Source organism: Saccopteryx bilineata, chromosome 2, assembly GCF_036850765.1.
Source record: "Saccopteryx bilineata isolate mSacBil1 chromosome 2, mSacBil1_pri_phased_curated, whole genome shotgun sequence".
Taxonomy (NCBI): domain Eukaryota; kingdom Metazoa; phylum Chordata; class Mammalia; order Chiroptera; family Emballonuridae; genus Saccopteryx; species Saccopteryx bilineata.
This window is the reverse complement of record NC_089491.1, coordinates 379,382,652-379,401,077: the sequence shown is the minus strand read 5'-3', so window position 1 is coordinate 379,401,077 and position 18,426 is coordinate 379,382,652. Positions and strand designations below refer to the sequence as shown.

Sequence of the window (18,426 nt, the reverse complement as noted above, 5' to 3'; positions counted from 1 at the left end):
GTGCCATATTTCCTGAGTCACAGTACCTTCCTCCTAAATGATAATGTAATGCCAGCCACGTTTAGAATTTTCTTTCCCATTAACCATGAATTGTTGGGTAGATGATAAAGCTAAATGAGTTGCCTGGATGCATTCCTTCAAGAAACATCCAACTAGTTTTGGTCACATTTCCTCTCGGTTATATTAATCCATTACTCTGAGGGACCTAGAATCTAAAACATCATCTGCTCTAGTTTCTCAATAAAATGTTTTCCCCATGCAGGTACTGGAAAACTGGGCTTCTCTTTTGTGAGGATCACGGCTCTTATGGTGTCTTGCAATCGTTTGTGGGTGGGGACAGGAAATGGTGTCATTATCTCCATCCCACTGACAGAAAGTAAGTATATGTACACCTGAATATCACAGTACAGCTAGGAGAATTGCAGGGAATAGTCTTGTCCAGGATTCGGGCAGAAGGAATTATCTTGCTATTGGCAATTCTGGTAATTCAGAAAATCATGCTGGTGGCCAAGATCTAATTGTTGTTCCTTCATCTTATGAAACTTATGAACTGTAGCAAATAACAGTTCCCATGTATCAGGACCAATATTTGTAACTAAACAGTCTTCATTATGAGAAGCTCTTTTTCTCAGGTCAGGAATAACAGTCCTGTTTCCTCTTTGAAATAAAGGTTGGAGTCCGTTTTTCCTTCCCCGTTATTGCACCTGTATTCAGAGGCGCTACTAGTGCCTATCCTAGCTTTTCACATCTCTCTGGAGGTTGGTTTAGGGTATTCTGTTTGGCTTATTCAGGGTTTAGAAAAGGTCGTGGGAGAAGTTTCTCGGGTCAACAAGCCCTTCCTTATGCTGGAGACAAGTCATCAATCCTATATTTGAAACGAATGTGAATCAAAATGTACATTGAAAAAGAAAAGTACATTGTATGTTTCTTATGTTCCATTATTGTGTTGTGAACAAAATGTACATTGTATGTTTTTCACATACTGTTTCATTGCATTGATCATTCATTAATAAGTGTTTTTGTGTTGTAGACTTCATGGACAGGGCATGGTTTGAAAACAAGTGCCGTAAATCCACAAAATAAGTTAATAAAGAAGCACCTCAGAATCATCCTACCTTTCTTTAGGGGAAAGGGAGGAGGACTGGATATTCCCAGCGTTCATTTCAGTTCTTTATAAAAGAAAGTTCCATTTTATTATTGTTATTTTAAACAGGATTTCTTTCTTTTTTTGTGTGTGTGTGTATTTTTTTTTTTTGTATTTTTCTGAAGCTGGAAACAGGCAGTCAGACAGACTCCCGCATGTGCCCGACCGGGATCCACCTGGCATGCCCACCAGGGGGCGATGCTCTGCCCATCTGGGGCGCTGCTCTGTTGCAACCAGAGCCATTCTAGTGCCTGAGGCAGAGACCATAGAGCCATCTTCAGCGCCCGGGCAAACTTTGCTCCAATGGAGCCTGGGCTGCGGGAAGGGAAGAGAGAGACAGAGAGGAAGGAGAGGGGGAGGGGTGGAGAAGCAGGTGGGCGCTTCTCCTGTGTGCCCTGGCCGAGAATTGAACCCGGGACTCCTGCACGCCAGGCTGATGCTCTACTACTGAGCCAACCGGCCAGGGCTGAACAGGATTTCTTAAAGAAAAAGGAAATACTAGCATTTGGGAAACGCTCCCTGATAAGTTCTTATTAAATCATGATGTACTGAAATTGCTTTATGATTAAGAAAAAAATCACAGTAAATCCAAGTATACTTTTTGAGCAGAGAAATTCTAGAGCGAGGCTTTGGTAAGAACTTTTTGAGTGTTAACTTGGTGTTATACCAAGTTGGCTTTGATTAGGAGCTATAGGTGCCAAGTTGCCAGGTAGAAGTCGCTGAGAGTATGGCTTATAGTAATTCTTCTCCCCTGTCGTGCACCTCTCCATGTCCCTCTCCTCCTCTCTCACTGTAGCTGTAATCCTCCACCAGGGACGTTTACTGGGGCTGAGGGGTAAGTGCAGATCTGGAACCAGCTCTTCTCCTGGCTCCTGACAGCCACCATGAGGCTGTCCTTATGCCTCTAGATACTCTCTTGAATGTTCCTAAATGTCATCCACTGCAGTCACTGCATCACGGCAGGTGTTTTTTCCTTTTTGTTTTTGATGTCCGTTACCTGGCCACCGACCTACTGCTCAGCGGCTTAGTCTGTGTATCACCTTTTGTTGCAGCTAAACTTTCTTTCAGACTTTTATTCTTTCCAATAAAAACACGAAACATCTCTTAAAACTGTCATTAATCTCCATTGTTTACTCTTGTCACCAATCATGTTTCTTTCATTCACTTACTGGCCCATGGAATTGGGGATGTTTTGTGAGTCTGGTTATTCTAAAAGAACCCTGTAAATCACTGGTCTGGTATGAATAAAAGTTACTCTGTCGTGGTGGCTAGAGCCTTCTGAGCATAGCTTTCACCCCTCCTCTCGAGGGAGGTACTCCTGTCATGGGGGAGAAAAAGCAGAAGATAAACCATAAAAATTTTACTTAAAAATATACCCACTTACTTTAACTGGTTAGTTTTCTAAAATGAAGATAAAAAACAAAATAAAACAGACATACTTAAGATTCAAATCTGTTTTCTTTTGTTAACTAAAATGGGGTTTAAAAAATTAATAGATGTGTTTAAAAAATAAGCTTAGTTATTGCTAGACTGGCAAAATCCCCTCCTCCATTTACTGAGGTACGTAAATAACTGGCATGCTACGTCTCTTTTTTCCAGCTTTGTCTTGATTTGGCATTGCCGCCTTTGTTTTATCCAACTGGCTGTAGCTTTTAGATAACATCATAAGGATTAACCAGTAACTTCTCGCATCATTACTGTTTTCTAGGGGAAAATATTTGGTATTTGGTTTTTCTGTTGCAGCAAATAAAACCTCAGGAGCACCAGGAAATCGTCCTGGAAGCGTGATCCGTGTATATGGTGACGAAAACAGCGATAAAGTGACCCCAGGGACATTTATACCCTATTGTTCAATGGCGCACGCACAGCTCTGCTTCCACGGGCATCGGGATGCTGTCAAGTTCTTTGTGGCCGTCCCCGGTGAGTTAGATTATTCTATTGAGAAACCAAATGTCATTGTCTCTCTTTTGTCCCTTAGTTTCACTACCTACTCAAATGGGTAGTCCCGGAATTACAGCTAATTTCACTATACTGTATTAACAGTTCTAGGATGGAGGTAGGAATAAAGTGCTATAGGGTTATTGGAATGAAAGTGTTTTGGAATCTCTCCTTCACCCTCAAAACAAAGTTCTTGATTTTTATTTAAGAAACCTGCTTGCTTTTGAAAAGCAGTAGTATTATTTTGTCACTGCTAAATACCAAAAATGGCCTTGGCCTAATTAGGGAGTTCGCTAGAAAGATGCCCCTGCTATCAAGGTTTTGTGCAGGAAGACATGGAGAATGTGCTCTGGTGCCTCTGTCAGTGCCGTGGCAGAGAGCAGGCCGGCGGTCGGGCCCTCCGCCTGGCTCGCCACGTGCCTCTGTCAGTGCCGTGGCAGAGAGCAGGCCGGCGGTCGGGCCCTCCGCCTGGCTCGCCACGTGCCTCTGTCAGTGCCGTGGCAGAGAGCAGGCCGGCGGTCGGGCCCTCCGCCTGGCTCGCCACGTACCTCTGTCAGTGCCGTGGCAGAGAGCAGGCCGGCGGTCAGGCCCTCCGCCTGGCTCGCCACGTGCCTCTGTCAGTGCCGTGGCAGAGAGCAGGCCGGCGGTCGGGCCCTCTGCCTGGCTCGCCACGTACCTGTTGCTCTGAGCGGGTTGCTCACCCTAACTCTTGTCTCATTTTCTTTTTCTTTTTTTTTTTGGAAGACCTCATTTTCTTAAGTGGATGTGATTAATATCTGTTCTTTGCCAACTTCATTTGTTGTAAAAATTAATGAAAGTGCGTTGGGAACTGTGCAGTAGCACCTAGATCTGAAAGGTGGTAGTGGTGATGTCCAGTGAGAAGTGCCCTGTCCATTGAGAATACTAAAATGATGTTCCTGACCAGTAAGCAGGACCCGTGTTTTGAATTTTTCCTCCATCAGAGGCAAGCCTAAGAGTTAAACGGATTTCAAGTATGACTTTACCACACCAATTAACTGTGTAACATTGGACATAGTAGTGTCTCAGTATTTTAGGGTTCTTCAGATAAACGAACCAACAGGTAATGTGTGTGAGAGAGGAGAGGGGGAGAGTGAGGTAGGTGGTAGACGTTTTGAGTGTGATTGATTGATTTTAAGGAATTGGCTCATGGGATTATAAGGGCTGGCATATCTGAAATCTGCAGGGCAGGCTAGCATTCTGCAGACCAGAAAAGTTAATACTTGAGTACAAAGATAGTCTGGAGGCAGAATTCCCTCTTCCTTGGCGAGCTATCTTGTTCTGTGAAGACCAGCAACTGGCTGGATAAGGCCCACCCTCCCTATGGAGAGTGATCTGTTTTACTCAGATTCCACTGTTCTACATGTCAGTCATACCTTCACAGCAATATCCGGGCTGGATTTTGACCAAATATTTTGGCACAATAGCATGACTAAGTTGACACATAAAATTAGCCATTCCAGGATTGATAAGTCATCTAAAATAAAATCTTTGTTTTTAGCAGAAAGAGGTTTGAATAAAGCTTCTGGTAAAGTATTTTTTTTAGACTATCTTTTATTAAATTTTCACATAAAAAGAAAAAGTTCATAGAGCACTAATTATAGCAACACCACAATTAATTGAGCATCATCTCTCTGTAAAGAATAGACAAGCAATGTGTCATTTTAGTAACATGTTTTCCTGGTCTTCCACTTCTGTGTCCTCTTTTTTCCCTTTGAGATCATGGAAGACGTTGCTTTAACAGAATCAGGTGAGTGAACAAGCTTAGTGGATCTATCTATACTGAGACGTGAAACCTATTGAATCTTCAGCCGAACTAGTTAGGAGTGACTGAACTGGAGACTTCTCTGGAGAAGATTGGAGTGAATGAGAAGCTGAATTTTCCACAGATGGACGTACTGTAGATGGGAATGTAAAACAACTCGAGGGATCCTCCAGCTCTCTTGTGTGTAAGATGACCGGCTCTACAGCCACATATAAGACTCCCAGAGATGGAGTTCTCCTGTCTTCCTCCATCTTGCCCAGAGGAACAGCTGGTTCTTCACTGAACACACTTAACTTTTGCAGAAGCTGTTTCAGGTCTGTGTTGAGTTCCACAGAGTGCTTGTCAAGAACAACTTCCATGTGTGCAATCTTTTCTTTCAAACGACGTTCCTGAGATCTTAGAACTCCTAGTTCTTCAGTCCTTGTTTTTCTCGGTTGCAATAGTACTCAATTCCTGGCTTAATTTATTATTTTTTTCTTTTAGAAAATGCTGTTTCTTGTTTGAATTTGTTATTGCTTCTTCTAAAAACTGTATCTTGCTCTGAAGGCATCTGTTTGATCTCTTATCTGTGTTTACCTTTTGCATCCCCATTGCCACTTTCGTATCATAAGCACCAGATCTTTCCATGGACTTTAATGTACTTCTTGTTTGTTCTAGTTCAGATGGTGCAGGCTTTAATTGTTGCATTTTCAGCTCATTTGTAGTAGTTTCCATTTTTTTACTTTCATTTTGAAAATTCATTTTTGAGACTTCATAGTCTTCTATAAGACTATTGAACTCGGTCCTAATAGTCTTCATCTCATTCCGTATCTGATCTCTCTCTTGTTTGATGTCCTTCATTGCACGGAGCCGCTCAGAGCCTGCGTTCACCAGCTTCACCTTCTCCAGCTCCAGGTCACGCTGTCTGGCCTTGAGCTCTCGGGTCTTTGCTTGCATTTTATCTTTAAAAATCTTAAACTTTACTAGCTCCAGTTTATCGTTACTTTCCTTTTGAAGCTGAGCTTTCTCTACTTGCATAGCATCGGCTGTTCTTCCATGCTGGTCTCCGAACTGTGTTCTATTCTCCATCTGCTGTCGCAGAATCTCAATCACCCTGTTCTGTTCGGCTGTCTGTAGCCCAAGCGCCTCGTACTCTTTCTGCACGTTCCGGAGGATATCATTTTTCCAGTGCTGCAGCTCCTGCAGTTTCAATCTTGCCAGGGAGTGGAACTTTCTCATCAATGCATTGATGGCCATATTTTCCTCCTTCGCTCGAAGGGAAGCTATCAAGTCCTCTCAGAGCTCTCAGAGCTCTTCAGCGTCAATCTCTTAGCTGCCAACTCGTCTCTGAGGTTACGAAGCATCTCTTTGGTGGATTTGCGCTGAGCAGTCAAGGAGGACACTTTCTCTAGATTATGGTTCCTTCCCTGAGCTGCTGCCATGTCCTCACACACGCTCTTCTTGGCCTTGAGCTCGGCTCCCAGGCGCAGCAGCTCCATGATCCAGCCGTCCAGCTCCCGTCGCAGGTGGTCGATGGTGCTGCTGCTGCCAGTGTCCCGGTCCCACAGCCGCTTTTTCTGCTCTTCTCCAGACTCAGCTCCTCTCTCTCTTACGCAGATCAGCCAATAGCTTTTGAGGTTGTTGTCCAAATTTCCAGATTCCTGGCTGAACTGGTCACGTTCTGTCCGTGCCTCGGTCAGTTCTGAGTCGGCAAGCACTAACTGCTCCCCAGCTCTCCCAAAGTTTCCACTGGTCCGAATTTGCAGGCTCTCCTGAAGTTAGGGGCTCCTTTTCCAGCTGACTTGTTGACAGAAGTCATTTCCTGGAGGTTTCAGGGCTGAGTTGCTGTTTTTCTCCTAGTTGTCAGCTGGAGCTTTCTCGCAGCTGCTAGAAGGTGCTTGCAGTTCCGGCCAGGTAGCCTCTATTTTTAGTTCACAACATGGATGCTTGCTTTTTTCCAAGCTGGCCGGAGCGTCTCTCTCAGATTTCTTCCTGGACCAGTTGTAGGTGTTCGTGATGCTCGTGGCTGAGGCCAGGCAGGTTCACACTGGATTCGGGCAGACAGTACAAAACCTGTGATGCTGGAAAGGGTTGGACCATTCCTTTGTATCAAGTCTCACAATGGCGGACAAGCAGACAGGCAGGGGAAACCGCCTCTCAGGCAAACAAACTGCAAAAGAGCCCCTCACAGCAGTGGGCAGGCAATCTGTGCATCTGCAATCCCCCATCTCTCATCTCTCTCTGGTAAAGTATTTTGAAGAAGTTAGCCATAAGACTTATTTTCCCAAGGGAGTTCCAGAGATGAGATGATGAACATACACAGTGCAGGGCCAGAACATGGCGCCCTCATTACTCACTACACTTAGTAGAATCGCAATGAGCTTCCTGAAACATACATCTTGTATATTTGTATAGATATTTCCTTAGGATAAATTCCTTAAAATGGAACTGCTGGTAAAAGTGTTTTCTTGCTTAAAGAAAGAAAAAAAATATGTCATAAAGTCCCCTTCAAGTCTCCTTTATATCCCTGTAGTCCCATTTCCTTCCCTTTTCTTCTCTGTTTGTAACCATTAACCTTGCCCGGGTTTTAATACTTTCACTATGTTTGACATATCTATAAACAATATATAGTATTTTTGTGGTTTTGAATTTAACTTAAATGTCATGTTGTATATATATTCTTTTGCAGCTTCTCATTTTTGAGATTTGTTAAGTTTATGCATAAAAATCTAGTTCATTTAATTAATTACGGTTCTACTGTCTGAATAAATGTGCTTTAGTCTCCTATTGATAGGCCTAAATGTTTTCTCTTTCTTTTCCCCCCACTGTTAAAAATAATACTTCACTGTAATAAATTTCCACAGAAAAACCTGCTGGGCTCTTGATTGGGATTGCACTAAAGTCAATAAATTAATTCTGAGAAAATTGAAAACATAAAATAATACTGCAGCAGACCTTCTTGTATATGTGAGAGAGACTCCTGTTGGGTATAGATGTGGAAGTAGTATGGGCAACATTGTTGCCCAGTGGCTCTGAGGATTAAACCATCCCGGCTGGCCCTGTATCAGGCCTCTGCGCACTACTTCTGTGGCAGAACTGTCTAGTCTGCTAACAGCTTTTTCCAGCAGGCCTGATTTCTTCTGGAGTAGAATTGAGTAATGCATGAATGAGACACGGAATAAATCAAAGTTTTCCCTACTTGCAACTTTCATTAATTTTAAAAGTAAGTTGGATCATAGGACTGTGTTCTGCTGTCTTAGAGGCATGGTCTGTGCAATTTGACCAAAGGACAGTAGATTTGGGCAAGAAAAACCAAATCCCCCACAGCCAGAGCTTTCTAAGAGGGGTGGCATAGCGATTACAGTGGCTCTAAGATTGGAAGGTCTCTCTCTGCCATTGTATGTCTAGGAGTCTACCTCAGCACTTAAGCCTTAGAGCAAATGACACAGACACAGTACATTGACCAGTAATTTTATTTGCATAATCCAAATTAAAAATAAGTCATACTTTTCTTAAATATGAGAGGGAAACCATGAATTTGAAATAAATATAAATCCTAATGAGGAATATCCAAACTTCAGGTGAAAGTTTAAGGTGACGACTTTTCTCTTTCACACAAATGCACAAGTGCCCTCTCGGGGCACCTTCCCTCTGTCCCCCAGATCAAAGACGTAGATGTAAACATCTGGAGCAGGCAGCTAGGACCAGCCTGGCAGTGCACAAATTTCGTGCTGGACTTTGGACCTCTGTCTGCTTTGGTACAGAATGGCTTCATTTAGAATTTAGATGTTCAAATTGGGCTCTTATGACCGTTGTAGGTGTTTTCTGATCATGCAGGGGCTTCTGGCATCCCTAGTGCCTTGGTTGTATTAGGATATACATACCTTTTTGGTACCTTTTTGTTCATCTTTCTCAGAACATTCAGAAATGAGTCTCCCCACTCCAATCTGTGATAAGTAATATTCACTTGTTCCTGTATAACTAGGTCAAGTTGTCAGCCCACAAAGTGGCAGTAGTGGCACAGATATGACAGGTGACAAAGTAGGACCCTCTGCACAGGAGCCTGGCAGCCAGATGCCCTTGAAGTCCATGCTGGTCATCAGCGGAGGAGAGGGCTACATTGACTTCCGGATGGGTAAGTCTGCTTCTGGGGTCCCCATTGCCCCTGGGTCCTCTGACCCGGATCTTCACCCTTGGTAAACAAGAAACCACTTTGATGAGTGATTTCTACGAGGTTTTCTTTGCATTCTTCACTTGGGAAAGGACTTTATATATCTCTTTTTCCTTCCTCCCTCTTTCCCTTCTTCCCTCCCTCCCTTTTTTTTTTTTTTTTTTTTTTTTTTTTTTTTTTTTTTTAAATATTTCTTTTTTATACCAAAGTGGATCCGAAGTTTTATTTGAAGAAGTGTTAGAACAGGGGTCCCCAAACTACGGCCCGCGGGCCACATGCGGCCCCCTGAGGCCATTTATCCGGCCCCCGCCGCACTTCCGGAAGGGGCACCTCTTTCATTGGTGGTCAGTGAGAGACGCAAAGCATGGCATCGCTCACATACAGTACTACTTCCAGTGACGTGAGATGCACATCTCACGGCTCCGGAAGCACATCACATCACTTGTTACATCTAGCAGTGACAAATATGGAACCGGACATTGACCATCTCATTAGCCAAAAGCAGGCCCGTAGTTCCCATTGAAATACTGGTCAGTTTATTGATTTAAATTTACTTGTTCTTTACTTTAAATATTGTATTTGTTCCTGTTTTGTTTTTTTACTTTAAGATATGTGCAGTATGCATAGGGATTTGTTCATAGTTTTTTTTTATAGTCTGGCCCTCCAATGATCTGAGGGACAGTGAACTGGCCCCCTGTGTAAAAAGTTTGGGGACCCCTGTGTTAGAAGATAGCAGGGTCCGGTTGTATATGAAGGCCTCTTGACCGTCAGTGGTACCATAAGTCACAAGGTTGATGAGCTCACCAGAGGGCACGATAGCGGGCTAAGAGGAGAGGTTCTAGACTAGAACCTGTGTGAATAATTTACAGAGTTGCTAGAGCGCTCGCTTCGGCAGCACATGCACTAGAATTGGACCAATACAGAGAAGATTAGCACGGCCCCTGCGTAAGGATGACACGCAAATTCATGAAGTGCTCCATATTTTTAAAAATTATTATTAGAGCTTAATTACAAAAGGATCTCTGTAAGAAGGAATTGCCAAAGAGGCACAACGGAAATGCAGAATTGATGTTGGTGGAAGTTCAGTTCTTTATAAATGGAAAGCACTGTGATGACAATTCACTTACTGCCATAAATGAGCGAACTCTGGCCTAAAATTCACAGTGATGCAAAAAGTTCCTAAACAGAAAGTTTTAAAGGATGTAATGTTGTAGATTTGTGGTAGATACCTTTTACTTATGAATACTATAAAAGGGAGTGTAACATTTAGGGTCATGTAAATGAGTCGGCTACACGTAATTGATATAAACTAGTATGTCTGATGCAGAAAGGTTTATTGACACTTTTAAGGCAAGTGTTAGTGTTAAGTTTAGGAACTGATTGATGCCGGTGACGTTTGCAGGAACAGAGGGACCTCACTGGGCTGGGTGGTTTTCTGGGCTGTTTTTGGAGTGCATCATGACAGCTGGAATCGTACAGAGTATGTTATGTTAATAAAGTCTCTGTAATCTTTCCATTTCCACTAAAAATTCCTTCCACTGTGGATTTTGAAAAGAGCATAAAAATTGCTTAACCAGGTGTCAGTATCCTTAGTTAAACCTGAAAAACAGGCTTGTCTTAAAACACAGGTAAATTTTAATAGTCAAGTTTTTAAAAATTCAACTTGATTTCTTTTGTTTCTTTTCCTTTTTTATTTTCTGTAATATATTAACAATGACAAATTGATCCCAACAGTCCCATATTTTTAATGGATTAATTAAGTAAGATGTAGAACTTAGGGAACAGTCATTTTTAAAAATAGAACCTTCAAAATAAAACAACTCAACACATGCCAATTTTTTGTCTCAGCCCATTAATGTCATTATCATTGTAGTTTTTTCAAATTGAAAAACCAAACCTATTTCCTATTTTTTATATTCCAATTGCCTATTTCAGTTCAGAAATAAGATTGTCTTGCGCCTTTTATAGAGTGTTCCTCTCCACAGTTTGACACTGCTTTGAAAAGGCCACTAGTGACTGGGTAGGAGGGTTTGACCTGCAGAGAGAAATGCCAATTTTTAAGGGTTTTTCTCTTCCACTGTTTCTAGTTGACAGTGTCAACGTTTTCCTTTGCCCAGCTGAAATTCAGGTGCGGCACATTACAGAATTCTAGAAAATCAGTGTTACAGCTTGTCCTTTGTTATGTAAGTGTGTAGGATTCTGCTGGAGAATCTGTCCCACTAGATGACTTGTTACTGGCTTGTGCCAGAATAGCCCTGCTCTGCAGCGACTGGACCAGTGGATGAGCGCTTGGAGAGAGGAGTGTAGATGCCAGCACCGGGCCTTGGAGAGCGGGGCCTTGGATCAGGACCTCACTTGTCCAGTTCACTCAGCGGCTCCCAGAAGAACCTCTAGTCTGGGGCTCAGCCTTACTTCTCCATCTCCACCATACACGGCTAATCATTCCCCCGCCTGAGCTTGAAGGTCGCGGGAACGAAGCCCCATGTGTAGGTGATGATGATGACTGCCGTCTCATAGTGCTGCAGGGAGATGGGGCGCTTCCAGGGGCTTGTGTCAGTTGTCTGTCTGATGGTGAGCATGAGCTGCTTGGGTTTAGTTGGTTGTGGGGTATATCCCCACGCTTGCACATTTATAATGCTGTCTGTCTCAGTTCATATTTTCAAATAGACAAGAGCAGACTGTCCATTTTGGATAAACAGAATTGGACAACTGTGTCTTGTTAGCTCCCATTTCTGTGATCTTCAGTATGCAGACGTATTGGCATGAGTCTCCAATGTAGCAGAGTGAACTCACTGTTACAGACGGAGTCTGATAGGTGAATGAACCTTTTCCAAAGTCAGAGTGGAGATTCTGGTTCATGGTGTTGCTCCCACTATGTCTCTGTGATGGGAGTCCGACAAGCTGAGTGCACTGTTCCTGCACTGACCTGAGCACCGTGCTGGTGCACACCGGCCTGCATATCCCTCCCCAGCCTGACCTGAGTCTCCCTGTCCTCCCCCAGGTGACGAAGGTGGAGAATCAGAACTTCTGGGAGAGGATCTTCCACTTGAACCTTCTGTCGCCAGAGCGGAAAGGAGTCACTTGATAGTGTGGCAAGTGATGTATGGCAGTGAGTGAGCCCATGGGACATGGTGGAGACAGCAAAGCTGTCTCTTCTGCATGTTTTTCCCCCCTTTTCCTCTTTATTTAATGCTCTCTTTGTGAAACAAGTTTCACCACCCAATGTGTGAGCATTTTTTCCTGTTAACTTTACATTACAAACTCCGTCTTACCATAGCAACTGCACCAGTGTTATAGGCAGTGTCAATGTATTAAGAACAAGTCAAAGAATGTTTACTCTGCAAACTGGTGAATTCTAGAAAGCAATCCAGATGTGGTTTATTTTGCCACAGCTAATGTCACTCACTTTGTCTGACAGGGTCACTTTTTAGCTGTCACTAATAATAATGGAATTAATGGAATCACTTGCTAAGTCAAACTGTACTATTAAATACAACAGTGAAGTTTTCCCAGTGTATTATAAAATCAACACAAACTAATTTCAAGTGGAGTATCAGAATTTATCTCATGTCTCGAGAGGGCTAAACGCTAACTGTAATTACTTTAACTTTCACTTTCAAATCTGACAGATCTTGTTTATATGGTATATAAAAACTTTGTTTTCACCAGATTTGGGGGGGTTTTATATTAAAGAAATGAGGACAACACTATTTAAATAAATGTTTCCTATTTCTGACTTAGAGCTTTGAAGTTTATGAGGCTTGCTTCTCTGAATATTATGATTTTTTTTTGAGATTAGTTTCATTTTCATACTAATATGTCTGAAAGGTTTATACTTGTAAGGCTTAGAAGATAGGGATCAGCAAGGGGAGGATATTTTTCAAAAGGAAATTGTGTTTTGAATTCTTTGTACCAGCAGATGGTGGTGGTTGGTTGAGTTTTTTTCATGTAAAAAATTGACCTGTTTAATAATTGTTCTTGGACGACCGTCACCAGTTACTAAGAGTGAGGCCATGGTGGTGACAGAATGTGACCTAACGAACTGAAGGCGGGATCTGATTAGAAACGGCATCTTCTTGTTCTGTATAAAACCACAGAGCAGCTCGCGCTTGGGCTTCTGTATGTAAGGGATGCGGTTGGCTTTCTGCCCTTGCGAGGCTAGAGCGCTGTCTGCAGAGAGGAGACTGGGAAGGGCGAGACGACAAAGCCCCGGACCGTGGAGGCCAGCTGACATCTCTTCACTCGCAGTGCCTAATTGAAAAAGAGTGTCTGGGTCTGATTTCCATGTTTAATAAGTTTAAGAAACCATTATGCTGCTCTTTTCCCCTTTCAAGCTTCTTCAAAATGTGTGATTTGCCATTTTTTCCTCTTCTTTAAGCAAAGCTAAATATAAATTTAAGTGCTATTTAAAAAATATACACCTATTGGATAAAACCCCTCATCAGAAGGAGTACTTCAAAGAAAAGAGCAGACACAGGTGTCAGTTGTGTGATCGTTCTTAAGTACCAGGGATTGCTTTTCATATAAAGATACTTGGGAAAAGCACACCAGTGTCTTTTGAGCATATATATGATTAGACTAGATCAGGGGTTGGCAAACTGCGGCTTGCGAATACCACGTGCGGGCGCGAGGGCCAGCTTAGGAGCGCCCTAATTAAGTTAGTAACAGTGTACCTACCTGTATAGTTTAAGTTTTAAAAATTTGGCTCTCAAAAGAAATTTCAGTTGTTGTACTGTTGATATTTGGCTCTGTTGACTAATGAGTTTGCCGACCACTGGACTAGATTATGGGGGAAAAATACAGGAGTTTTAATGAGCTGGAGGAGTCCTTTGGAGGCACATGGCCATGTGTCCATGAACACATTGTCCATGGCACACAGTAAAAAGGAGAAATTTTTGCTTGAGCTGTGGATTTTCTTCCGGGCACCAAGACTTAGGCCACTTTCCATAACATATTAGTTATGTTTTTATTTCATTTTAAGTCTGAGTTATTTTTGGCATACCTTAAAAAAACCACATTCTTAAACGTTTTTGGGAACGTTGTATAAATTCACAAAGAGACAGCGAAATGCTTGGGAGTTTTAATCCCAGGAAGTAAAATCCCAGAGTTAGACCCTGTTTGCTGTTCTGTCTTGTACAGTTTGTGTGACTGAATGTAAAGTAGGAAATCAGGAGTTGAAGCTGAGAAATGGAAACAGACATGCTGGCAATGGGTGCGATTGCTCTTTCAACCTCCCAGCTTTACCTAGGGATAGGGTGTGCGGGTATTTCATCGATTGAATCATCAGACTGTCTGTGGCCCTGTCGATTACCTTCAGGGACTAGAGAGAGCACGCCTGTCCAGTTTGTTTTAAGGGCTTGTCCTCATGTTAGCAATCCCGGTTAACTATTTTCTCCAGGTTGCTTTATTTCTCTCTTTTCCCCAATAGCAGGTTTATATTAATTCTTGTAATGTTCACTCTGGTCAGTGGTAACCTATGGAAGTAAATGCCAAAACGTCAGCTTTTTGCAAGCAGCGAAGTGGTTGGTGTAAATGCATAGCTTGCATGCCAAGGGCAGAGACAAGGCCGAGTGCCTCAGCTTGGCCTCTTTGTGTGAGAACCACTTTACCCTTTGGAAGAAATAAGGGAGGCCCAAGAACGTTCTCGTCTGATGTTTGGGTTGTGTGTGAGGTCGCCCCATGTGAAGCTGCCGGCATTGGGCCCGGCCAGTCTCGGGTCTGCAGGAATGGCAGTGTTGTATACAGCAGTCAGCACGGTTATGGTAAATGCAAGTGCAACTCCCTGTGAGGCCAGGGGAGAATGTTCTTTGGAAACCCAATTTTGAGAGCATTTTTCTTCTTGTGGATCTAAATTTTTAAAATCAGAATGAATGTCTTGCTAGTCTATTGAGAGTGTAAAGGGTTTTGAGCACAAAATATGCTGCACATAACTTTTAGTCAAGAGTGTTTGCATAGACGAGGTTAGAATATGCGCTCTCAGTTGCCGTAGTGTTCATTTCTTGTCAAGGTCTTCCTACACTTGAGACTAGACCCTTCCACAATAGCTGCCTTAGAAACAAAACAAAGCAGGACAGTTGTCTTATAATATGAACTGTCCTAAGGAATGTGTGTCTTGCAAATGCTGTGGAACTGAATATTTATTTCCTCTTTAAGTATTATGATCGTTACCAAAGGACTCAACCAGATTTAGGGCTCTTCTTAATTGATCATGTTAAGAAAGGGACTCAGTGGTCCCAGTCTGTAAGCTGGGTAGAATGGAGGAATTAAAGGTGGAAATTATAAATGCTTTCTAGCTGGGTTATACTGTTTTATAACACAGAATGTCTTTTTCTTCCTCTTAAAATTAAGTTTTTATTATTAATGTCATACATCTCTCAATATTTGAATATATTTTAACCGTTTTATGTTCTGAATTTTTTTTGTCCTAAATATTTTATCCAGAATTTTACTTGCCTCTGTAATCTGAAAAATGGGTTCTAGCGTGTCCTACTTGCTGTCTCTTAGATGCCGAGGCTTCGTTTCTAAGAGTAAAAACGCTCGTTTAGCAATGTAGTTATTTCAGTATTTATTTCTATTATGGAATCCCTGGGGTTCGGAATGTAACTTTGTACATGAAAAATATATAAATATGTATATGAAACATATATGAGACCTGGTGTATTTTGTTTTTGCCATTCCTAGGAGCCTGAACTTGGTTATTATTGGAAAGTCCAGTAGCTCTCCCCAGTGAGCATGTCCTTCGTCAGGGGCTGCCGCCCTTTGGCACTAGCTGAAGGCAGGCAGTGGGGCGTACATGAAGAACATGTCTGCCTGGCTCACGTGCTCACAGGAGCCATGAGTAATAGACAGAGGGCTTTCTAGAAACGCAGGTGGCTGAGTAAAGCCCACACATGACACTGAGGCGTGCCATTCGCCAGACTACTCAGTGACGAGGGGCGGGCTGCAGTGCAGATTCAGTGAGACGTGCGGTGCGTTTGCGTGGGTGGGGCTCTGGAAGGAAGGGCAATTAGAAAACACATCATGTGCTGGCACAGTATGCACCTGGATTCAGCGCAGTTGTATTTAGACTAATCCACCGTATTTTGTTGACAAGAAATGTGGGTCTCTTACGTGATAGGAAAAGTAGCCCCAACTGGTATGTTAATAGGACAGACAGTTCGCCAGACAAAGGCATGGCCATCTATCCAGTGAGGTCGGACACTAGAGTCTAATGAATAGCCTGGCTCATCCCTGACCTAACTGCCCCTTAGTCCTCTGGAGCCTGCCAACTTACTGTTTTGGAGACTGATTAATTCTTTTCAGCCTCATTCAGTCATCGCCCCGACGCAGCCCGTCTGCAGTGAGGAGCTGGAGCAGCATGTGGACAGGAGTCATTCATGTTTATCTGGTCGGGGAAGCAGGCCACAGAGCCCGCCTCACGCCACCCGGTGAACCGTCTTCCACACCTTACCGTGGAGATGCTCCCTGCGTCGTCCCCCCCCCCCCAGCCCTTCCTCATCCACACCCAGCCTCTTCTCTTCAGTGTGGCTCCAGAGCCCTGGCCAGCACGGAAGACATGCTGTAATTTTCCACGCTGGGACTTTGCAGAATGTCTTCAATATTTGGTAGTGACTGCAGTTCAGTTTTGAAGTCAGTTCCATTAGCCTTGGCCAGTTAGCTCAGTTGATTAGAACGTCATCTCAAAATACCAAGGTTGCGGGTTCAATCCCTGGTCAGGGCACATATAGGAAGTGACCAGTGAACACAGAACTAAGAGGAACAACAAATGGATGCTTCTCTCTGTTTCTCCGTTCCTCTCTCTATCTCTCTAAATTCAATCTATAAAAAAAAGAAAGTTCCTTTACAGACACTGGTGTAGTGACAAAGAAGGCTGCAGCCCTGTCCAGGCCTCAGCGACCCTGGACAAGTCACTTTAACATGGCACCCCCGAATCACACAGAGGGGCATCAACTCCACCCGACCCACTTACTGGATCGGATTCTTCTGTGGGTCTCTGCACACAGGCATCTGTGAGTGTCACAGGTAAGTGTGATGTGGCTCAGCTTGAGGACTGTTTTTTCTCATGTGTTAAAAGTAGGTGACTTATCCAGGTGATCTGAAATAAAATCCTAGCGCTGATCCTCTCTGGGTCTGTGACCCTGGCTCTTACTGGCCTCACTGTGTTGTATGTACAGATGCCACCACACCTGCTTACAGACCCACGGTTGCCCAATCCCCCAGGAGGTGCAGGTGTCTGGTGGGTAGGATTTGACTGCTTAGAATTTCCAATTTATCAGAATGACAATGTACAAAGGAGCCAGATGGTTTAGCTCCTTGAAACAACATCAGCTCCCACCCACAAGAAGAAAGTAGTTATGCTTTGACCTGAGGCCTGAAAGAAGAGATGTACCAACCGGCCCCAACGCAGGCCAGTGGCTTCATGTAAAAACTGCCCTTCTCAATGCGGCCAGGAGGGGGAGCATGGCCTGAACCCCCTTCCCCCCCAGCTGGTTCCCAGAATGCAATGGTTTCCTTCCTCTCATCTGCAGTCTACCAGATGTGTATTTGGAAAAATGGTTACCTGGGTGGGTTTGTTTTTGTGTGTGTGTGTGTTTTTTTTCCATTGATTTGAGAAAGGGGAGAGAGAGGGAAGAGAGAACCATCAACTCGTTTCACTTAGTAGTTCCATTTAGTTGTGTACTGATTGCTTCTCGTACATGCCCAGACTGGGGGTGGGGGGTCAAACCCACGAACTCTGGCACACCAGGTTGACACTTTATCCACTGAGCCACCTGGCTAGGCTCCAGGTGATTCTGATTCTTGCACTGGGAACACCTGCTTAGGAGGAACTGAAGAGCAACCCAGCTGGATTCACCAACATCTGTTTTTCCAGGAGCACAAAGCTTCATTCACTCTTAGCTGGTTATTACCAGTACGTGATGACCTGCCAGCCACTCACCCCAGGCTTAGCCCAGTGCTCTTTCCTTTTGATTCATGGATAATTGAAGCTTAGGGTACTTTGAACTTATCGCTACATTAAAAGCTTGGACTATTTCATCTCCAGTTACTTGGCAAGGATATTTTTTTCATAGAAGAAAGCCATAACCCTTTCATTGTTATCATGACTAGCTTGCATTTATAAAACATCTGATACTTTTCTCAGAGTACTTCATAAATTCAAGGAGATCGGCAAAGCGACCCTGTGCCGTGTCTTATCGTTCTCAGGAAATCTGGAGGCCTGGCCACAGGGGGGCCCTGCCCATTGGTAAACATATCTGGCTGACATGTGTAAGGCCCAGGGTCCTCACTGGGGGGAATAAGTAGATTAACTCAACACTAGAGGCTGCTGCAGGAGAGTTAGGGATACAACTAGGCCTCAAGCAGGAGACCTGGGTTTGAATCCAAAATTAGGTCTACTATTGCCTAATTTTG

At 43.5% G+C, this 18,426-nt stretch overlaps 2 protein-coding genes and 1 non-coding gene across 7 annotated transcripts in view; 2 read left to right on the top strand and 1 right to left on the bottom strand.

The window, feature by feature from the left end:
- The window catches only part of SPAG9 (sperm associated antigen 9), a 142,407-nt gene extending 126,748 nt beyond the window's left edge, over window positions 1-15,659 (top strand). For 3 of the 5 annotated variants that reach the window (XM_066263977.1, XM_066263975.1, XM_066263978.1), the window contains 5 exons: window positions 263-376; window positions 1,941-1,979; window positions 2,888-3,064; window positions 8,830-8,979; window positions 12,017-15,659. In XM_066263977.1, the coding sequence (XP_066120074.1) occupies window positions 263-376; window positions 1,941-1,979; window positions 2,888-3,064; window positions 8,830-8,979; window positions 12,017-12,132 (596 nt within the window). In that variant the 3' untranslated portion in view covers window positions 12,133-15,659. The remainder of the gene's footprint in view (window positions 1-262; window positions 377-1,940; window positions 1,980-2,887; window positions 3,065-8,829; window positions 8,980-12,016) is intronic. The other 2 variants (XM_066263976.1, XM_066263979.1) reach the window with 1 other exon arrangement.
- Window positions 3,376-8,751, bottom strand: LOC136325079 (coiled-coil domain-containing protein 158-like). The gene is given in 6 exon segments (XM_066258870.1): window positions 3,376-3,504; window positions 3,631-3,696; window positions 5,000-5,285; window positions 5,287-6,142; window positions 6,145-6,593; window positions 8,729-8,751. Coding segments are annotated over 6 exon segments (1,809 nt in total).
- On the top strand, window positions 9,895-10,001 carry LOC136327908 (U6 spliceosomal RNA). The gene has a single exon (XR_010729965.1). It is a non-coding gene; the product is annotated as a U6 spliceosomal RNA (small nuclear RNA).
- Window positions 15,660-18,426: the final 2,767 nt, after the last annotated feature.